Below are 20,523 nucleotides of genomic sequence, written 5' to 3' on the forward strand. Positions count from 1 at the left end.
AGTGTGCAGATGAATACAAAAGTCATTCAACGTTCAAGAGAGAAAAAGAAAGACAACCGTCAATTAGCAGAAGGGATACAACAAGGCTTCCTAGTCGTCAGAGAAGTCATATTTCCAAGTAGGAAGTCTGTGTCACCCATGTGACTCCACAGCTTAGCAAAATGTATTATTAAGATAGTGAATCCATCTGTTCATTCAGTGAGTCAGCAAATACCTTTAAGCATCCACTGTAAACTGAAAACTTATCAAAAGCAATAGGTCCTATTTATAATTGCCAGAAGCTGGAAAGAACCCAGGTATCCCTCAACGTAAGAATGGATGCAAAAAATGTGGTATATCTACACAATGGAGTACTATTCAGCCATTAGAAACAATGAATTCATGAAATTCTTAGGCAAATGGATGGAGCTGGAGAACATCATACTAAGTGAGGTAACCCAGACTCAAAAGATCAATCATGGTATGCACTCACTAATAAGTGGATATTAACCTTGAAAACTGGAATACCCAAAACATAATCCACACATCAAATGAGGTACAAGAAGAATGGAGGAGTGGCCCCTGGTTCTGGAAAGACTCAGTGAAGCAGTATAGGGCAAAACCAGAACAGGGAAGTGGGAAGGGTTGGGTGGGAAAACTGGGGGAGGGAAGGGGGCTGATGGGACTTTCGGGGAGTGGGGGTCTAGAAAAGGGGAAATCATTTGAAATGTAAATAAAAAATATATCAAATTAAAAAAAAAGAAAAAAAAGAAAAGAAAAGGAGGTGGAGCAGGCTATCAGGTGCAGAGGAGGCCCATGAAATTTACTGTTTAGTGCCATCTTCCCAATCACTGCCTTGCCATTAACAAAGATCGCTCATGTAAGGAAATCATGGATGCTTCTGTAGTTTTAAAAATAATGCAGTTTACTGCAGCAGATTGAAGCTCTTTTTTACTTGCAACTAATAAAAAGGCTTATGGGAGTTAGAAAGAAATAAAGAAAATGACTTCACTGTCATTTATAGATACACAAGCACCTTTAGATAGCCTTTTTACTCTTTTTAATGAAAATATTCCAAAACCTCCACAGTGATGGGTAATTCACCTCGGCACTCATTTTCATTATTTGTGTAATTTTTAATTCTCCCAGCTTTTAGTTCCATGTACATCAGAACCACTTAACAGCTGTAAAAAGATGTTGCGCGTCTGCCATGTTTACAGCAGAAAATTCTGTTTCTGGGTTTGCCACAGTGATGATCTTTTGTGAATGTAAGAAATGAGTCCAGTTTATGAACATGCAGAGCTGGAAGAATCAGCCAGGATTGTTTGCATGTATATGCACTGCCATGGGTTGGTTACCTTAGGGCATATATTTTATGTCATCTTGAAAGTAGAACTTAATAAAAGTCATGATAAAGTGTAGCCTAATCTCCTTAGAGAGTACATATTCTGGATACCCAGATCCAAGAGTTGCAAAGGCCGCTATTTTGTTTCTTAGAGCCATACATCCCTCCTTTGTACCTAGTAAACATGTACGTAGGCCCACACAAGCACTGTGTAAACAAGGCGAAGGGTGCCTGGCTTACAGAACTGCTGGGATCAATAGATGGGAAGTACAGTATGAATTCAGTTTGGCTTTTTCTTTGTTGTCAGAAAGGTGCAGACACAGCCTCCCCCGGAAAGGGATAAGACCACATATTCCTTTGTATCTGCACTGAATGCTTCAGAGTAGCTACCTCATTCTGAAGTCAAAATGATACCCAGGTGTTTTGTGAGCTTAGTGGGGACAAAGAGAAAGTGCCAAGCACTGCCGTGGCCCATCTGGCACCTCAGATTTACTCCCCGAGGCATACCCAAAGAGAGAGAGTTTTCTAGGCTGTTGTAGGGAAATATTCTCTGCACATCCACAGTCCAATAGAACCCCATCCTTAAATTTCCTGTGCACCTTGATGTGTGCATCTGTCTTACCCAGATGTTTCCTGGCATGATCTGGCTAGGCTTTCCCAGCCTAGAATCTAGTGGCAAGGTTCCTCAGCCTGCACCTCCTCAGGTGAGGCCTTTTAAATAAATATTCTCTGCTACAGTTGCAAAGTCCTGTTGATTACATTCTCCTTTTTCTTGGCTATATGAAGGAGTCAAATAATTGAGCACTACTATCTGGGGGCAAAAGCCCCATTTGCCTCATTCCCAGTCACATTATTCCTGTTTATCTACTTTGCCTCTCAAAGTGCTGTTTTGTATCCCTTATTAATGAATATCAGTATTAGAAAGGACATGTGTGTTGGCTTGAACAGAAAGAGTGAAGACTAGTGAATCCCATGGATACATTTGAGGTTAGGTGGCCCTTATACAGCAGGCACAGCCAGTAGTGTTTGTTGTTGTGCCAACCTTTGTGCTAGGTACTTCATATACATTATTTTCAAACAGATATGAAAGCCACCATTTTGTCCCCAGCTTGCAGAGAAATAGCTGATAAATGGAAGAGCAAAGGGATTCAAACCCAAAGTGTCTAACTGAAGACTCGCACATCAAATCATTGTACCATGAAACCTTTTCCTGCTGTTTCAAAATGGGAAATTGTACCTGGGTGTGGTGGCACACATCTGTAGTTCCAGCACTCTGGAAGCTGAGGAAGAGGGATCATGAGTTCAAAGCTATCTTGGTCTACATAGTATGACCCTGTCCGAATATGAAAGAAAAGGAGGTAAGTAGGTAACCCTTACCACTGGACCCGCTTGCTAGTTTCCACGTTAGTCAAGTTGACTATGCCAACCACCTACTCACCGACACCTGCTTTCTTCCCACGTGTCCATATTGGAATTTTGCAGTAGGGATTATACTTCAGATAGTCCCTAATACCTGTGGTTAAACCTATGACACTTAAGAGTTTATGGTTAACATTAGCATAAGCATAGCTTTATAGAAGGTCCATATGTATTATGTGCTTTGGTTTACATCAGTAAAGTCAGGACATGGAGATCCAAATAGTGAAGTATACAGCATCACTGTCTAAAAAGCGGCATTCACTCTGCAGCTTCTCAGCAGCAGTGGTTAGTTCATTTGAGGTTTACACTTCTTTTTTACTTCTGAACATATCAGCCTTTTCATTACAAGTACAAGGCTCGGTACTTACAGAGGCAAAATGTATCCTGCCTCTTCTTGGTTCAAAAGCTCTCAGTAAGTCCCGGTGGAGCTGGGAAAACACTCCTCTGTCCTACCTCACTTCTTGGAAAATACCCTCCAATGTATCCCCCTCTTCAGAGCAGCAGTGTTCACAACAGCGTCTACAGGGTCGTGCAGAAATTTCCAGATTTCACTCCTTACTCTTCCTGTCACTGCGCTCCTGATCTACATTCAGTAAACGAACCAGAAATGCAGGTGGGCACTTGAGTGTCTACTTTTCCCAAAATACACATTTTTTATGAGTGCTTCTTGAACTGTTAAGGACAAAGCCAGCACAGTATCTTCCCATTATCACTCTGTCTTCAGGTCTAAGTGACAGATGCCTGTCAGCACAACAAGGAGATAATAGGAAAAAGCATGTGGCTGCTCTGAGAGAACAGAAAAGAAAGACCCCGGATTCTTGCCTTAGAGACACTTGTCAAATGTTTTAAAAAGACTTATGGGTGCCTCTGGGGGATACCCACAAGTGTCTAAGCATCTTCATTCTTATTAGAAGAAAAGAGAAGCATTTCTCATACATGTACAGATCTTCCCTGAAGAAAGCTTACCCAGCATGTAAAGGTGTTAACCAGCATGGTACTGACCAGGATGTGGCCACCCATAAGTGTCACTGGGCAGAATCACAAAGGCTAAACACTTAAGAAAAATGCCCCCCCAACTAGGCCCTCCACCAGTGCTTGCCGTGCCTCTGTATGTCTAATAAATAATATGAGATTGGAGGCCTTCAGGGGACAAGAGACACCAATGGGATGGAGAGCAGCAAGCAAAAGAAAAGGCCTTTTAGAGTTGTTCTCACTATCCCTGAGGAATAAGTAAGCTCAAAAGGCCTCTATCCACAGGGGCATGAGAGAAGACGGCACCAACCACAGGAAAATAGCCTTAGATACCAAAGCAGGCAAAGGAAACCATGCCTGGCCCTCCAACCTGGAGTGCTATGATATGGTAAGACCAGGCCTAACTTATTTTACATCCTTGAAACCACAAGTCTGGTTCCCCTCATTTAAATATTGCTTTGTTTGCTCATATGTGTGTGTGTGTGTTGAGTGTATATGAAGGCAGGCACAGGTCTTGGTATTCAGATTCAGGTCAGAAGGCAACTTGGGTGCCAGTTCTTATCTGACTCCCTGTTTGAGGCAGTCTTGTTTGCAGCTGTGTTACATGCTCCAAGGTGGTTGACCTACGAGTTTCTGGTGGACTCTCCTGTCTCTACCTTCCTCTTTGCAGTAGTTCAGACACCCTGGCATTTACATGGGTTCAAGGTTATCAGACTTGCTTAGCCAACTCCCCAGCCTCTAGTTTTCTACATTCAAAAAGAAGAGCTTGTTATTATATAATGATCCGATCCTTTATTTCACTGAAGTCAAATGAGCCCTTTAAGGATAACATAAACAAGACAAAATGCTTTAGTTATAATAGGTTGTCACCAATTCCTATAGGAAGACACCAATCCTCACTCTGAAGATTGACAGACATAGGAAAGAATTGAGCAAGAATCCTTCTTTTATGCATAAATTGAAATTCAGGATGATTATGCTGCATTGGTTGATGAAGAAAAGTTCATTGTAGCAAAAGAATTCCAACTCCTAAATGGAAAGGGGAAGTACAACTGGGAAAAAGAAGCATTTCTATCATCCACAAGTGAGATAATCAGGTACACGGCTCTAATGGATGCAATCGCTACATCTTTAAAAATGTCAAAACTAGGAACCTTCTGCAACCCACTAAAAGTTGACTCCCTGGTGTGATGCACCAAAAACTGTATGATACTGTCTTGAGCTCTTATCAATGGAGAGTTGAACTTGAAACCAAGCTGAGCCATGATTGAGGGAGGGGGAAGAGGTTAGAACAAGTTAAATATACCACATTATATGACAGTGGAAATAAAAAAGGCATTAAATAAAATAAATAAAGTAAAATAAAAAAAGACAACATGTATAAACTTTCAGGAAAGGGAAGAGGGGCCAGGGAGATGACTCCAGGGAGAAGGTGCTTGCTGCCAAGCCTCACAGCAGGCATGAGTTCAGTCCTTAGAACCCACAGGGTGAAAGGAGAGAATGGTCTTTTCCAAGTTGTCGTCTGACTTCCACAATCTTGCCATGGCAAATACACATACACACACACACAAAGAAATAAATTTTATTTTAAAACTGAAGATGAGGGAAGAAAGCATGGAGAGAAACTAAGGCTATGCATAAGGAAGGACTCACTATATAAATACAAATGTGATTTGTACAACTTGTTTGAATAATTCTCAAAAGCCTGTCATAAAGAGATTTTTCTCCCCAACGCAGAGAGAGAAATATTAGTATGATATGGATATTATTACATAATAAATATTATGCAATAATGCTTAGGATATGTTACATAATAGCAAATGTATTCATTCATTTATTAGGTCTTGTTGGGTTGGTTGGTTTTGTATTTTAACAGTTTCTCTGTGTAGCCCTGACTGTCTTGGAACTCACTCTGTAGACCAGGCTGGTGTCAAACTCAGACATCTGCCTGCCTCTGCCTCCCAAGTACTACTGGGATTAAAGGCATGCGCCACCACTGCCCAGCTCATAATAACAAATTTATTATAAAGTTTGTAAGGTATAATTACTTTGGACTGAAATATAAGAAATACTCATATTTTTAGAAACATACTGAGAGACATGGAAGTGAGATGAAATGACTTCTGGGATATGTTATGAAGTCTTAATAGGAAGGGAGGAGAGGAAGTGGGGAGGGAGAGAGAAGGGGGAGAAGGAGGGAGGAAAGATTAAATGGCATTGCTGAAGTCCTGATTATTTACACTGAAACGATGTGGTATGTGTGGGTTCAATGTAATATTCCATTTGTTTGGTGTTTTTCATGAAACAAACAAACAAAAAAAAAAAAAAACCATGAAGAAAACTTGAAATATTTCTGAGGGACACAATAGGGATCACATTGCCAGTAGCCAAATTAGGACCTATGACTTTGATAAAGGTTATTATCTAAGGAGTAGGAGATGTTATGTCCTTATTGCTTCTAATTACCTTTGTTAAAAATAAATTTAACTAAACTTCATTTTTGAAATAGTCACTAGAAAGCACTTCCTTGTTTTTTACCCCAGGCAATTGGAGCAGAGTTTGGGAACCTGTCTCCAGTGTTAGTGCTGACTTTAGCTGGAATAACTTGAATTTGCAGTGGTTGGTCTCTGGGGACTGATCTAACTACATGTGTTTTTCACATTTATTAGTGAAACTGGAGATTCAAGAATAAAACATTGTCTTCAGCAATATTGTGTTAATTTGTGACACACCAGAGATTTTTTTTTTTATCCCATAAAGCAAATGAATGAGCTCTGTGGGGGCACGGCTGTTATTTTCTCTCTAGAAGGCAGTAAAGACCTGCAGTATTTATTAAACACTTAGAAAAAGGGAAATGAATAGTGTTATGAATGTAGAAAAATATGCTCATGCTGTTGCCATCAATAATGTGCTTTTTCTGTCTGTTTTGAAGGAAAACAGGAAGCAGATTTTAAAATATGGACCTCTGTGCATTATTAAGTTGTTTTGTTTGGGGTCATTATGCAATTCAGTATCAATATAAAGTTACTTCCCTTTCTGTCAAACAGGCTGAATTGAGTTAAGAGACCTTAGTCATTAATTCTGATAGGGCCAGACCTGATGTTTGACTCAGGACCTTTCCTCTGTGGAACTGAAGGACTTTAGGGGAATCTTCTTGTGGGTGTCAACCCTCTTCGTAAGGTGACAATGTGCTGGAGCACTTCTTCCAGCTTCAGTGGGTGACTTCCCAGGAGGACCAGGGAGAATGCAGGCTCACCGGCACCAGGAAAAGGGCCAGGTTGAGCCAGCACCTCAGAGGATGGGAGTAAGAGAGGCTCCTGCACTGTGGTACAGGGAACCGTTGCAAGTTCCAACATCAAGGCATGACATGCAGGGAGAGCTAGGCAGGACCCCCAAAGGTGCAGGGACAGGGTGAAGAAGCGGACAAGCTCATTGAAAATGAAGAGTGCTGAGGTTCTGTGGAAAGATTTGTAAATGCTTTGCATCAAGGTAGGCATGAAATAAGTTCCAGAATCAAGGAAGAGACTCTATTGGCCAATTTCATGGTTCACAAGAATGCAGGGTATAAACTGAAGTGGCTAAGCGGTAAAGGGATCTCAGGCTGCTGCCTTCTTTAGCTGTATGCTACTTTATTATATGCTTTTCTTCTTTCTCCCTCCCTCCCTCCCTTCCTTCCTTCCTCTCTTTCTTTCTTTTTTAATCGTATTTAAAAAACAACAACAACAACAAAAACCCACTGGAGCCATTCTAAGGAACCCATAAAAAGAGTCCATGAAGAGTCCAGCTGATGAGATGGCACATGCCCACAATCCCAGTACTGGGTAGAGCAAGGCAGGAGGATCATGAGTTTGAGACCAGGCTAAGAAACATAACAAGACCCGCAAAAGAATACGGGTGAATTTTGGAATAAAAAGAGATGCAGGGAGCAGTGTCTTTGGCCAAGAAAAGCAATTACCTGAGGCATTTCTGTGATTTTTACTTATCTTTATAAAAGCTGTCAAAGCAGATACTAGTGGTACACATGTACACACATACACATAAATACAGAAACAGTTGGAGACCTAGTCTGATTCATGTCTATTGACTGCATATATGAAAGACTTGGTGTTTTGAGGAAAACCCACAAACAACCCTGGCTTAAAGTAAGCCAATAGTCGGCCCTATCTAGGAACACAGGAGGCTCAAGTGCAGAACTGGCACATCTGCGCAGCGAATGCTGGGTTGCTTGAGGATAGAAAGGCAAGTAAGGGGACCGATCTCAAATCAAGTTCCTCAGTGCCAGACGTTCACTTGCATGCTGATAGAACCTAGATATGAATCTAACAACAAATTAGGAAGGTCTAGTTTAAAATGTGTTCAGCCTCCTTGTAACTAGGGAGTTTCTTTTCTTGCCCACATACTTTCCTCTGCTCCATATCCTCACACATGCTGGAGAGGGAGTGTGTTTGGTTGGCACGGGGCACTCTGAGCGTCATTGGAAGACTATACTATACTTACGTGTTTCCTTTCCAAGAGTCATCATAGAAACATCTCTCTCTGTTTTGCCTGTCCCCACCCCCCACCCCCTTACTATTTTCTAACATGGCGTTTTTAAACTTCTTGACCTGCCCTCAGAACTCTACGGAGTCCCACCTCCTCCTCAGCCCAGTGGGGGCTCTGTGTGCACAAGCCCGTTGTTATTTACAAGTGTAGTTCAGCTGCCGATGTATCTTTGAGCACACAGAGTTGTTATGGGATTTTTTTAATTGCCATTTTCATCTCTCTAATTAAAATTAAATGGAAAAAATGGATAGCCTCCAAAATCTGAATTAATTTCATGAGTACTTCTTCAGGGGGAAAATATGTATAAATATGATAATTGGTACTTTATTTGCCTTCAGCAGAATGAGAAGGTTTTTACCTGAGTGAAGAGAAAATATAGTCATTTTTAATGAGAAAAATAAGGCTTGTCTGATGCTTCTAATACTTCTTGTGGCTACAAATCAGAATTAATTACATGAACGAGCAATGATAAATAACTTTATCATCTCTGAGTAGAACTTTAACACAGTGCACTAGGAACGTGTTATCAGAACTTGCAGTGTGGCGGGCTTCCCTTATGCTGGGCTGTAGCTTTTTCCTCCCTGTAACTCATCACTGATAGTTACACATTCCTCAAGAAACTGCCACCATCCCACATTCAAAACCCTCATCATGCTTAGAAACAGGCAAGTCCCTTGTTTACTGTGCTCTGTGTGTGCGACAATGAACACATAACGGAAATAATGAAACGACACAAAAGGGTGGGGGCAGTTTAGTTAAGTTTTGTGTGTTTACTTATTACATAAGCCAGTGCTTCCCCTCTGCAGACTCACCAAGTACCTGATGGACATGTTTATTAAAACATGGGATGACATACTGTGTTCTACGTTAATGAGGTCGGTGAAGCATCCAGAAGAAATGTGTAATTTGGAAGCCCGAGTCTGTGAGCACAGCCGTGCCATGGCCATTTAAGTAATGAAGCAGCTACTCTGTGGCTCCACATGCACAGTGAATGGCCTCCTTGGCGTGTTTTTGAAAACTTGAATGTTGCTGGTAATTGTGTCCCAGAAATCTCCTTGGAGAGCCTTTGTGTCCTGTTCTCGGAAGAAATATGTGGCTTTTACAAGTTAATAGTTGTGAAATTAGTCATTTGCTCCATTTCCATTGGAAAGGAAGGTCACTGTGTGATTTTCTACCTCCCCTTATTTGCTCAGAACATTCAAGATACTCTGCTCATCAGCCATGCAATGCACTGTCTGCTTTTACCAGGCCTGAGAAGCCATGGAAATGGAAGAGATGGAAATGTTCCATCGAAGAGCATTTCTATCCTCAGGGACTACTGTGAGAATCCTGTCTGCCAAGGCACCTCAGAATGGAAGTTCGCAGACAGACCAGTCAGTATTGCCACTTTTCCCATTTCAGCCACCAACTGCCCTGCAGTGCCCACCCACTGGAAGATGCCATGCTACTTGAACATGTAGCCCTTGAAGAAAGCAAGGGGATCTTTTACAGCTCCTTTAGGATGCAGATCATGCAGGGAAGCTGAAATTAGGCTTCTGAGTTCTGGACCAGTGTTAATGACACGGAACTCTGCAAGCAAGAGGATATCTAACCATACCATGGTTCTGTGATGCCTTTCCCCCAGAACTCAGGGTATTAGAGTCCCCTGAACTATCAAAGACATAGACCGTGATGAGAAGTTGCTGATTTCTGTAGCCTAGAAGAGGCCTGAGGCCCCAGATTGTTTGGTTCCTCACACTTCTTGGGAAAGTGTCAAGTAAGATTTGAGATTGCTGCACCCTATCCTACCAGAAACTTCCTAGAATTGGTTAACACATCCACCAAAAAATATTTTTTCGGGGCTGGAGAGATGGCTCAGCGGGTAAGAGCACTGACTACTCTTCCAAAGATCCTGAGTTCAAATCCCAGCAACCACATGGTGGCTCACAGCCATCCATAACGAGAGCTGACGCCCTCTTCTGGTGTATCTGAAGATAGCTACAGTGTACTTACATATAATAATAAATCTAAAAAAAAATGTAAAAAAAATATTTTTTCAAAGTTATATTTAGATAGAAGAATTAATAAGTGATTTTTTTCCTTGAATTTGCTCTGTTGGCTAGCTCTGGTTATGAAAGTGACCTAAGACCCTTGCAGAACAAGTTTGCACCTGTAGCTCCTGCCTTTCTTGTGTTTGTAGTTCATTGAGGTAACATTTACTTGAGTTCTAGTCTCCTACTAAATGTTTAAGTGTTCAATATATTACTGCTAACTGGGACTACAGGATCACAGAGCAGATTTTGAGGTGCATTCATCTCGCTTGACTTGATGTTCACTGACTACTAGCTACTGGGTACTTTCAGGGAACATTGCTATCTTTGGTCACTATACTGGTTCTTAAAACCTTTACAGTTAAGCATTAAGGTTGACTGAAGCCTTACTTTTGCAGTTCACACATGCAACTTAATAGTAGCCAGCACTTACTCTCTTAGACTTGGGTTCCACCTTTAAACCTTGTGGATAAATTAGAAACTCAGAGATGTTCATCTAACAAATTTCTGCCTCTCAACCTGTACCTAAGAGACTAAAGTTGACTTTGTACTGAAAATTCAGTTCTGGTATAGTTGGGCCTGGAAAAGAACTCTGGCGTGGCTGATGCTTTGTTTTCAAGTATGTTCTCAAATGCTAGATTAGTTGGGGTAAAAGTTACATGGCTGCTGTAGACCCAGGCATCTCCAATGTCACAGTATTGTTGATCAGATATTATTAAACATTTTCATCCCTACATGAAGTCAGTGAACATGGACAAGGTTACCTGTCTAACACATAGAGTGACACAATGTCAGAGTTCAATTATAGTACAAAAATACAATGCAAAATAGATTGAACGCCATTGAGGATGGTGACTTTAAAAGACAGAAATCAGATATAGGCCAGAGTAGGAATTAAGATGAACATTGTTCAAAACATGAATTATATATACATGAATATCCCACTTTATTAACTTATTTTACTTGAATTTTTTTATTTTGTGTGTATTGATGTTTTTCCTGCATGCATGTTTATGCACCACCTGGGTGCCTGGTTCCCAAGGAGGCCAGAAGAGGGTAGCAGATCCCCTGAACATGAGTTATAGGTGGTTGTAAGCTGCCATGTGGATGTCTAGAAATGAATGTGGGTCCTCTGGAAGAACAGCCAGTGCTCTTAACCACTCAGTCAGCTTTCAAGCATCCAGATCCCAACTCTAAAATCATGTTTTTATCTTGTGCTGTCATCAGAATATAGTTTGTACCCCAAAAGGTTATATGTTAGGAACTTGGTCCTCAGCGTCACAATGATGATGGTAGAGTGGTTGGACATTTAAGAAATGGGACCTAGAGCTGGAGAGGTGGATTAGAATAGTGGTTCTCAGCCTGTGGATCACAACCCAAAGGGGCTCAGACAACCCTTTCACAGGGGTCACATATCAGAGATCCTGCACATCAGCTATTTACATTATGATTTATAGCAGTAGAAAATCACAATTATGAAGTAGCAAGGAAATAATTTTATGGTTGGGGTTCACCACAACATGAGGAACTATATTATAGGGTACATGAGTATGTGTATATGTATGCTTGTGTATGTATATATGTATATGCATGTATGTGTATGTATGCATGTGTGTGAGAGCTTGTGTGTGTGTTAGGTGTATGTATATGGGTGTATTTATGTTGTGTGCATGTTCGTGCACATGTGTATGTATGTGTGTATGTGTATATATGTGTGCACATGTGTATATGACTGTGTCTCTGTATATCTGTTTGTGTGTTTGTGTGTATGTATAGATAGCATGGACCCGGAGGTCAGAGGATAACTTCCGAGGAGTTGGTTTCTCCTTCTGCTGACTTCGAGATCTCTCGTTATTTGTAGTGGACACATACACCCAGGATAGCTGGCTTCGGAGCTTCTGGGCAAGTCTCCTTCCTGTCCCCTATCTTGCCAGAGGGGCAATGGGACTGTAGATGCAGGCCACTGCATGGAGGTTTTATGTGGGCTCTGAGATCAGGTCATCAGAATGGCTCAGCAAGCACTTTTACCCTGAGCCATGCCGTGTCCCCTTGCACTCTGAGTACAAGGATTTCTGGTCTGTGCTTAAAGATGCCCTGAAAGATCTGAAGTTTGCTATCTCCTCCTGTGCTCTCTCTCCTTAGAAAAGCTCTACAGTGGTCCTGTCCGCTGTAATGGCATACATTCAGGAAGGCCCTTATTCTCATTAGTGCCATGCTGTTGCGGCTTAAGCTTCCAAACTATGAGCTTAATACGTTTCTTTCCCTTACAAGAAACCCACCCTCAAATATTGTATTATAGCAATGGAAAACTTACTAATTCCCCTCACAAACCACCAGGTAAGGTGATTCGTGAAATAAAAATACTCAAAGTTCAGATCGTCGGGAGCACTCGGGGAAGTCTGAAAGACTGTAATGTTCTCATCATTTGTTTGTTGAGTGGTGCATCTCTTGTATGTGCAACCTGCTGCCCAGACCACATGTTTCCCATAAAGCCATGGATGCAGCCCAACATGTTGTAGGTGACATCAATGTCACGTTGGACACCCACTAAATGGTGTGCCTCTAGTAGAGGTGGGATTATTTTGGGGGGTTGTTTTACTTTGCAATCCTCGTGGAGCTCTTCCATTGCTGAGGCGCTGGGCCGTGAGGTGAGCCTGAAGTGCTTTCCGAATGCTTCCTTCCCTCCCTGCCCCCCTCCAGAGTCTGCATCTTCATGATGCCAGCCACGTTCCCATGGAAATCACTTACCAGTGGCACACTGTTCAGAAACCCAGCAATGATTAGTTGCAGCCTGGTTGGAGCCCCTGCTTTTGTAAAACCTGTACCCTGTCCTTTGCGAGGGTCACAGTTTTAACAGACAGGCCTTTTACTTTAACAATTCTCTAATCAGGCTCTCGTTTATTTAGCCCCCTGATCCGTGTTCACTGTCTCCCTCCTGTTCACCTACGCCTACTCTTCCCACTGTGTGCAGCTGAGTTTGCCTAATCATCCTTTATTCCAACCTGAGAATGAAATTGTACAAGGTCTCTCAACTCCTGCCAACAAAGGACTGTCCTACCAGTGCAGCTTGAGATTTCAAGTTTGCACATACATAACTTCTTCCTGGCAGTGTAGAAAATGCTTAGATGGGCTTGGAAGCTGCTTTCTTTTCCCATTGAGAAAGCAGTAGAATGGTGCTTGAAATTCTGCAAAAAGATCAGTGCAAGACCAGTGTAGCTGCAAAGCCACCCAGCTCCTTGGAGCATCCAAGGCAATCGCCTGATGTTTTCCCAAGGGGCTCCAAGCAAGACAGGGAAATGTGCCGGGCCATTTGTCACTGCCCCAGGTGCAACATATCCATGCCAATTGGTGCATGTAGCCTGCAGGCCTGCTTCTGCCCACCCATGCCTGATCTCAACCCCTGAACTTCCTCCTCTGAAAGATTGGGGCACAGTGTGCTCTCTTCTCTCCTCCTCTGCATGAGTAACTGATTGGATCCATTCATCCGGGCCCGGAACCAACTCAACCATCTCCACTGTGATCAAGCACATTCATGCTCTGTGTGATCCCTCCTACCCCAGTTTGAATTTCAAGAATAGTCTTTTTAGGACTAGTGGGATTCTCTGCCAGTGTGTCAGTCTTTGAAGCTCGGAGGTATTCAGTAGTCTAGAGTAGGCGTGCTGGTGTGTTCTTCTAAGAGTGCTAGATTGGTATCACTCTTCAGTTTACTCCTAAGCTGAATGATGACTGAGAGTAGTAGTTCACAACCTGGGGGTTGTAACCCGTTTGGGGATTGAATGACCCTTTCACTCTGGTCACCTAAGATCAGCAGAAAACGTAGATATTTACATTATGATTTATAACAGTAGCAAAATGACCGCTATGGAGAAGCAACGAAAATAATTTTATGATTGGAGTCAGCACAATATCAGGAACTATACAAAAGGATCAGAGCATTAGGAAGGTTGAGAACCACTGGCTTAGAGTTTCTGAAGTATGTGGCTCAATAGACATGGTACAGTAGAGGGAACATGGTTTGCTTTAAGGAGAAGCAAGGTTTGAACACAAATGCTCAGAACCCACTAATCAAGTGGCTGATAATATCCCTTTGCTTGTGAGACGCAAAATGAAGTATATCACTCAGAAGCTAAATCGTAGATGAAAAATAAGTCCAGGAGAAACTGCTTCTGGAATAGTTTAGGGGCATTTTGTTGTGGATATAGGTCACTACCTCATTCTGTTGCTAGCGAATATGACCATGCCTGAATTGGGTGACCTACCTGGGGAAAGCCCTGCCTCCCGCCAGCTACTGTGCACCCTTCCCTGCCCCCTTCCGTTCAGCAAGCAGAGGGAGAAAGCGCTTGACTCTCTGGACTGGAGTTATGCAAAAGCCAAAAATAGACTCTCAGAGTGCACCCAGACATAATGATTCCATGCAGCAGAAGGTCACTGTGTCTGCTTTTCCTGCCAACACACCCCTGGCTCTTCATCTATGGCTGCTTTGTGAAGCAAGAGAGCCGTGCCAGGAAGCTGCACTCTTTGGCTGCGAGGCATTATGAGAATTTAAAGTCATGTCAATGAGTTTTTGTCAGGGTAGGCTAGAGGAGGGTTTACACACATTTTTAGAGGAAGACCATCTTTTAACATCCTTTTGTTTGTTGGCCTGAGAGCTACTGTAACTCCATTTAAAAAGGGGGGGGGGGGGAGTCCCTGGTTCAGCTACACTCAATCTCTACCCTGCTATGTCTGCCAAAGAAACAAAAAGGTATCTGCCCAAAAAGAGTTCTGTGGTTCTGAGTGGAGGGATCATAAGTGGGGTTCCCTATGCTCTCTGGAATATATCATACGTGTAATATAAAGTGAATCAACAAAACTTATTTTCCCATGTGTATGTATGTTAACATGTATTGGCATGAGTAGGGGGTATATACATTGGTGTGTCACACAAGTTCAAAGTTGATTTGATACCTCAGTCTCTCTCTCTCTCTGAGGCTAGCGCTCACCAATTCCCATCATCTAACTAGCTAGCTTTCTCCAGTAATCCCCTGATTCTGTCTTCTGAGTGCTGGGTTACAGGCAGCAGCCATATCTACTGCTCGCCTGTGGGTTCTGGGACCTGGACTCTGGTCTTCATTCTTCCACAGCAAGCACCTTATCCACAGAGCTATCTCCTCAGGCCTCAACAAATCCTATTTTTTTTTTTGAAAAACAAAAATATATATAACTGTATATAGTTTTTCTCTACCATCTTTTTTTTTTAATTTTCAATATAAAGTCTATGAAAAGTCACAGCCACAGACTGTGTTCCTGTGTCACCCCTGACCAAGGATTGGCATCCACAGCCATTTCCCCAGTATAGAATGCAGAGGGCCGCTAGACAGGAACACATACACTCTAATACCCTGAGAGGATTCTGGCAATAAGGAAAAAGGAAACCAGCCATACACCTCAGTAACAAGGATGGAGATCATGGCCATTTATCTCAAATAATCAGACCTGGGCTTGTCAGGAGGGAACCTGTCCACTCAAGTACATCTGAAAACACTGTGTTCTTGTCTTGATGCACACATCATTCTGAAAGTTGGAAAGAGCCTTTTTTCCAGACCTATAGGGATCCAGGAAAATGTAATGAGTAGAGGCACATCTCCAGTAGGAAACACCCCGCCGGGAGGAAGCCCAAGTATCTTGTTTGGAGTTGGAAGGGAAAGACAAGGTCTGCATTAGCTGGGCTTGAGCGCCCTGGCTGCTTGCGGACAAGGGCTCCGTCTGTGAGCCAGTCCTGACTACCGAGCTCAGGCTGTGTGGAACATGAGGTGAACAGGAGGATAGAGAGGACACAGTGGGTGGTGGCCCGTCACCTCACCTTTGGGTGCACTGAATCCTGCATGTTTTCTCAGTGTCCATTTGTGTCTTTGGCTGTTCTGCACAAACAGAAGGCCAGTGGTGATGTATTTATTTTAATGTCCATTTGGAAAACAAAACAGTTCATCAAACTATTCCTTGCCTAAACAGCTGTTTGAGCCTGGCTCAGCTGGGTGAGCTTCTTAATGAGAAGCTAACCTGTGACTTGCAAGGTAGAGTGTTCTATTACAGAACCCAGATGTGGCAGAGGCCGGAAAGTGATTGAGTGACCACACTTGGCAAATGATGCCCCAGAATGTACAAGTTAGCCAAAAATCTTTGCTTTTCCTTCCTTTTTTTTTTTCTGTTTTTAATCTCAGTATCTCTGAATAAAACTGCATAGAGAATAAATTGCTTACAAGAAAAAATAGTTGCGAGCAGTTTTAATAATGATTCTAGTAACTCTTAGAGAGTGTCAACAAGGACTTATTGCATCTCTGGGGCAGAGCTGGAGAATTGCTTATCTTCTCTTCAGATCTGGGCTTCGGAGCTATCATTCTGTCCTCTCCCGGAAAGCAGGGCTCCCAAATGTGTATATATATATACACACATGCTTGCTGTCTTGTTCATGAGCAGATGTTCATAACTCTTGTGGCCTATGTGCCTATGAGTGGGTGTGTGCAAATGTATGTGAATATGCTTGTATTAAATAGTAACAAGATAATAATGCTACATCTAAGCTACCCTCATATTTATATTAAATAATGACATGCTGATGTTGGTAGCCCATAATTCTCCATTTTCCATTAACCATCCAGCCAAGTTAACTGTTTTCTGATCTCTCTTAGATGGAAGTCCTCTATGAATGTGGAAGCCATTAACAGAGTAATTGCTGTCTGTTGCCATGACAACCAGCCGTTGCAGTCACCTGCCCGAAGTCTTGCCAGACTGCACCAGCTCAGCCGCGCCTGTGGTGAAGACGGTGGAGGATTGTGGCAGCCTAGTGAATGGGCAGCCACAGTATGTCATGCAAGTCTCAGCCAAGGACGGGCAGCTGCTGTCAACAGTAGTGCGGACTCTTGCCACGCAGAGGTAGTGCCTCAGTTCAAATGACAGAATCTACAGTTGATCCAAAGAGCTGTTAGTCAGGTAGAGAATGCTAATGGGAGTGTAATTAGTGCTCAGGTCTTTGTGTCAGGAAAGGGAGGTGCTGGGGGAAAAAAATTTAAAAAGACTACCCAAGTTCTGCTGCTGCGATTTCCACAGCAGCAGGAGCATAAAGCTAAAATTCCTGTTGTCACACTCCTCCAAAAGCCACTCTAGAGAGCTAGACAGGAGAGAGCCGCCACAGGCGTGGAGTTGCTTGCTTTACCCTGGTTATTTTGACACTGTTGTGGCTAGTTCTGTCTTCTTGTCTCCAGCAGCTCATGATTCTAGCCTTTTGTGATATGAATAACAATATGAAGAAGTCGCCTGCTTTCAGGTGACAGAGCCAAAGCAATTTGTGGGATAGAGCTAAGGCCTTGGGTAGCCCAGGCTAGTCTCAAACTCACTGTGTAGCTGAGAATGGCTTTGAAGGCCTACTCCCGCATCCACTTCTTGCATACTGGGGATTAGAGGTGTGTGCCACCATGCCTGGTTTTGTGGATAAAAACCTCTGAAATAACATTCCCAGTGTGCACGCTGCTTAGCGCTACCCCATGGCCATGCTGTCCAGGCTGTTCCCTGAGTGAGTCTCCTTTGGCCATGTAGAGGTCTGTGCTGCCCGCCCCTCCTTCACACTCTATAGCCCCACCCTGCCTCTTCACACGCACTCCCACCTGTGAAGGACTGCTGTTTCAACTGGTTTCCCTATGTGGAGAAGAGGGAGGGCTCTGAACAGCCTGGAAACCACGCATTCAGGCCAGCTCCTTGTCCCTGGGATCTCCTCTGTGCTGCTATTACCCTGGGCATATTGGGAGCCATAAGCTGCCAAGATAATGGATGTGCCAGGTAGTCCCAATTTTCTTTCAGAAAGGAAAAAAAAAAAAACTTGTATTTTCCTAGTACCCATACCAGGTAATTCACAACCTCCCATAATCGTAGTTCCAGGGAGTCTGACACCTCTGGCCTCCTTAGGCAAGAATACTCATGTACACACACACACACACACACACACACACACTATTAAAATTAATAAAAATCAATCTTTAAAATATGTGTGGCTGTCATAGAAAGAAAGTGTGTAATATATGTTTTCCACTTCTTGGAGAATTTCTAGCAATTGGTTAGGGCTCAGAACATAAAGAGGAGGTGAGTGTCATTGGTCCTCCATAATCCGAGGATGGATGGCAGTGTGTACACCAGCCACCCTGGAGGCATCAGTCACCTAATTTGATCAAGAAGGGAAGGCTGTCTGATGTAACGGATCTCTGTGTGTGCGTGTGTGTGTGTGTGTGTGTATGTGTGTGTGTGTGTCTGTGTGTGTCTGTGTGTGTCTGTGTGTGTCTGTGTGTGTCTGTGTGTGTGTCTGTGTGTGTGTATGTCTGTGTGTGTGTGTGTGTATGTGTGTGTCTGTGTCTGTGTGTGTGTTTCTGTGTCTGTGTGTGTGCGTGTGTGTGCGTGTGTGTGTGTGTGTGTGTGTGTGTGTGTGTGTGTGTGTGCGTGTGTCTGTGTCTGTGTATTGTGTGCCTGCCTCTCTCTCACCTCCTCCTAGACCACACAGCACTGCACAGCAAAGGCTGCAGTTTTTCCTGCCTATCACTCAAAGTGAACAAAGGAGGCCAAAAGACGGAAGCCAGCTGTCACCTTCTGTCTCACCTTCCTCTCCGCAGAGCATGCGTGCTCTCCTGGGCAAGCGAAAGGGCAGTCCTGCCCGCTCGTGCTTCCATTCACTCTCCGAGACATTCCCAGGGACGCCTGTGGGAATAAGCAGTGCTTCTGCGGTTGGCTCCGTTTGGATCAGAGATAGCAGTAAAAAGAAATGGGGCCTGGGCCTGGGTTAGTGTCATCTCTGGAGAACATGGGGGGAAGAAGCCAGAGAGAGTGAAAGGAGACTAGGCTGTCACAAGAATGACAACAGTCCTTTACAGTGTCACTCATACAGGGAGCCAGCCCCGCTTGTTGAAAAGGGAGGCTATCTTAATTTGAGGTTTCCTTTAAGCGTACAAGGTGGGGGCCATGCTGCTTGATTTCCCTCAGCCTGAGTCATTCTGCGAGTGACAGTAGCTAGCAGTAACTAGGTTTGGCTGTCTGCCAGTCCTGTACATGTAGGTCTCTGCTCTAGACCAACTCTTCTCACAATCACAATACAGAAGGCCCCACTTGTGAGCCCATTTTAGAGATGAGGAGACGGAGGTACGGGGAGATGCAGTTATTTGTCCATACCTTACAGACAAGCCCCAGGGCTTGGGCTCGAGTTCAGGCGGTGGGATTGCAGAGCTGGGAACCACTCGCCACGCCACGCCCTCTTCAAGAAATGTGAGGGAGTGGCTTTTCCACACTGCAGAACTCTAGTCAGAGGCCACCTCAGTAGGACACATTTACCACTTGCTTTCAGTATAGTGCCCTCAGCATTCCTGAGAGCATCCTCCTCAAGCTCGAAGGACCAGCACACCTCAGCTTTGTGCCCCGCTCTGCTTCAGAGTCAGTTACCAGTTTACTCCCCTGCTCTCCGCTCTCCTGCAGAACTGAAGGGAAATGAAAGGAGCCTTGCCTACATCTTCATCTGACTCAAAAGATGCAGTTTGTCTGGAAACTACAATTGATGTCATTTCAAAAGCAGTTCTTCTTGGTGTTGGAGCAGTGACTCAAATGTTCAAAACACTCATTGCTCTTGTACAGGACCCAGTTTCAGTTCCCAGAAACCTTGTGGTGACTTAGTACCATCCCTAACTACAGTGCCATGGATCCAGTGCCCTTCGAGTGACTCTGATGGGCACCAGGTATGTGTGTGGTGCACAGACATACATGCAGGCAGAACACTCACACATGTAGAATTAAATAATAAAATCTAAATGGCTCTTTAGAATATGTTCTTAATGGTGATGAATAATTTTTGTAGATTCATTTTATGTGTGTGAGCGTTTTGTCTACATGTATGTTTGTATGTGTGCACCACGTATGGGACTGGTACCTGCGGATGTCAGAAGATGTTGGATCCCCTAGAACTGGAGTTGCAGGTGATTGTGAGTCACCATGTGGGTTCTGGAAACTGAGCCACATCTTCTGGAAGAACAGGTGCATGTAACTAGGAAGCCATCTCTCCAGCTCAGAATTTTATTTTTTGATTAGTAGTTTTCATGAACCGCTTCTGGGTCAAGACAAAAATATAAGCTGGAGAATATAGAAAAGAAAGAAATGAGCCGGGTGTGTTGGCACACGCCTGTAATCCCAGCACTCTGAGAGGCAGAGGGAGGCGGATTTCTGAGTTTGAGG

At 43.4% G+C, this 20,523-nt stretch overlaps 1 protein-coding gene across 1 annotated transcript in view; it reads left to right on the forward strand.

Annotated features, from left to right (window-relative positions):
- Positions 1–20,523, forward strand: part of Marchf3 (membrane associated ring-CH-type finger 3) — a 146,295-nt gene that overhangs the window by 91,913 nt on the left and 33,859 nt on the right. Inside the window, exon 2 of the mRNA XM_052155707.1 lies at positions 16,956–17,199. Coding sequence (XP_052011667.1) covers positions 17,012–17,199 — 188 coding nt within the window. The 5' untranslated portion in view covers positions 16,956–17,011. The remainder of the gene's footprint in view (positions 1–16,955; positions 17,200–20,523) is intronic.

The sequence above is a fragment of the Apodemus sylvaticus genome, chromosome 13 (assembly GCF_947179515.1).
Source record: "Apodemus sylvaticus chromosome 13, mApoSyl1.1, whole genome shotgun sequence".
In the NCBI taxonomy this organism is placed as follows: Eukaryota; Metazoa; Chordata; class Mammalia; order Rodentia; family Muridae; genus Apodemus; species Apodemus sylvaticus.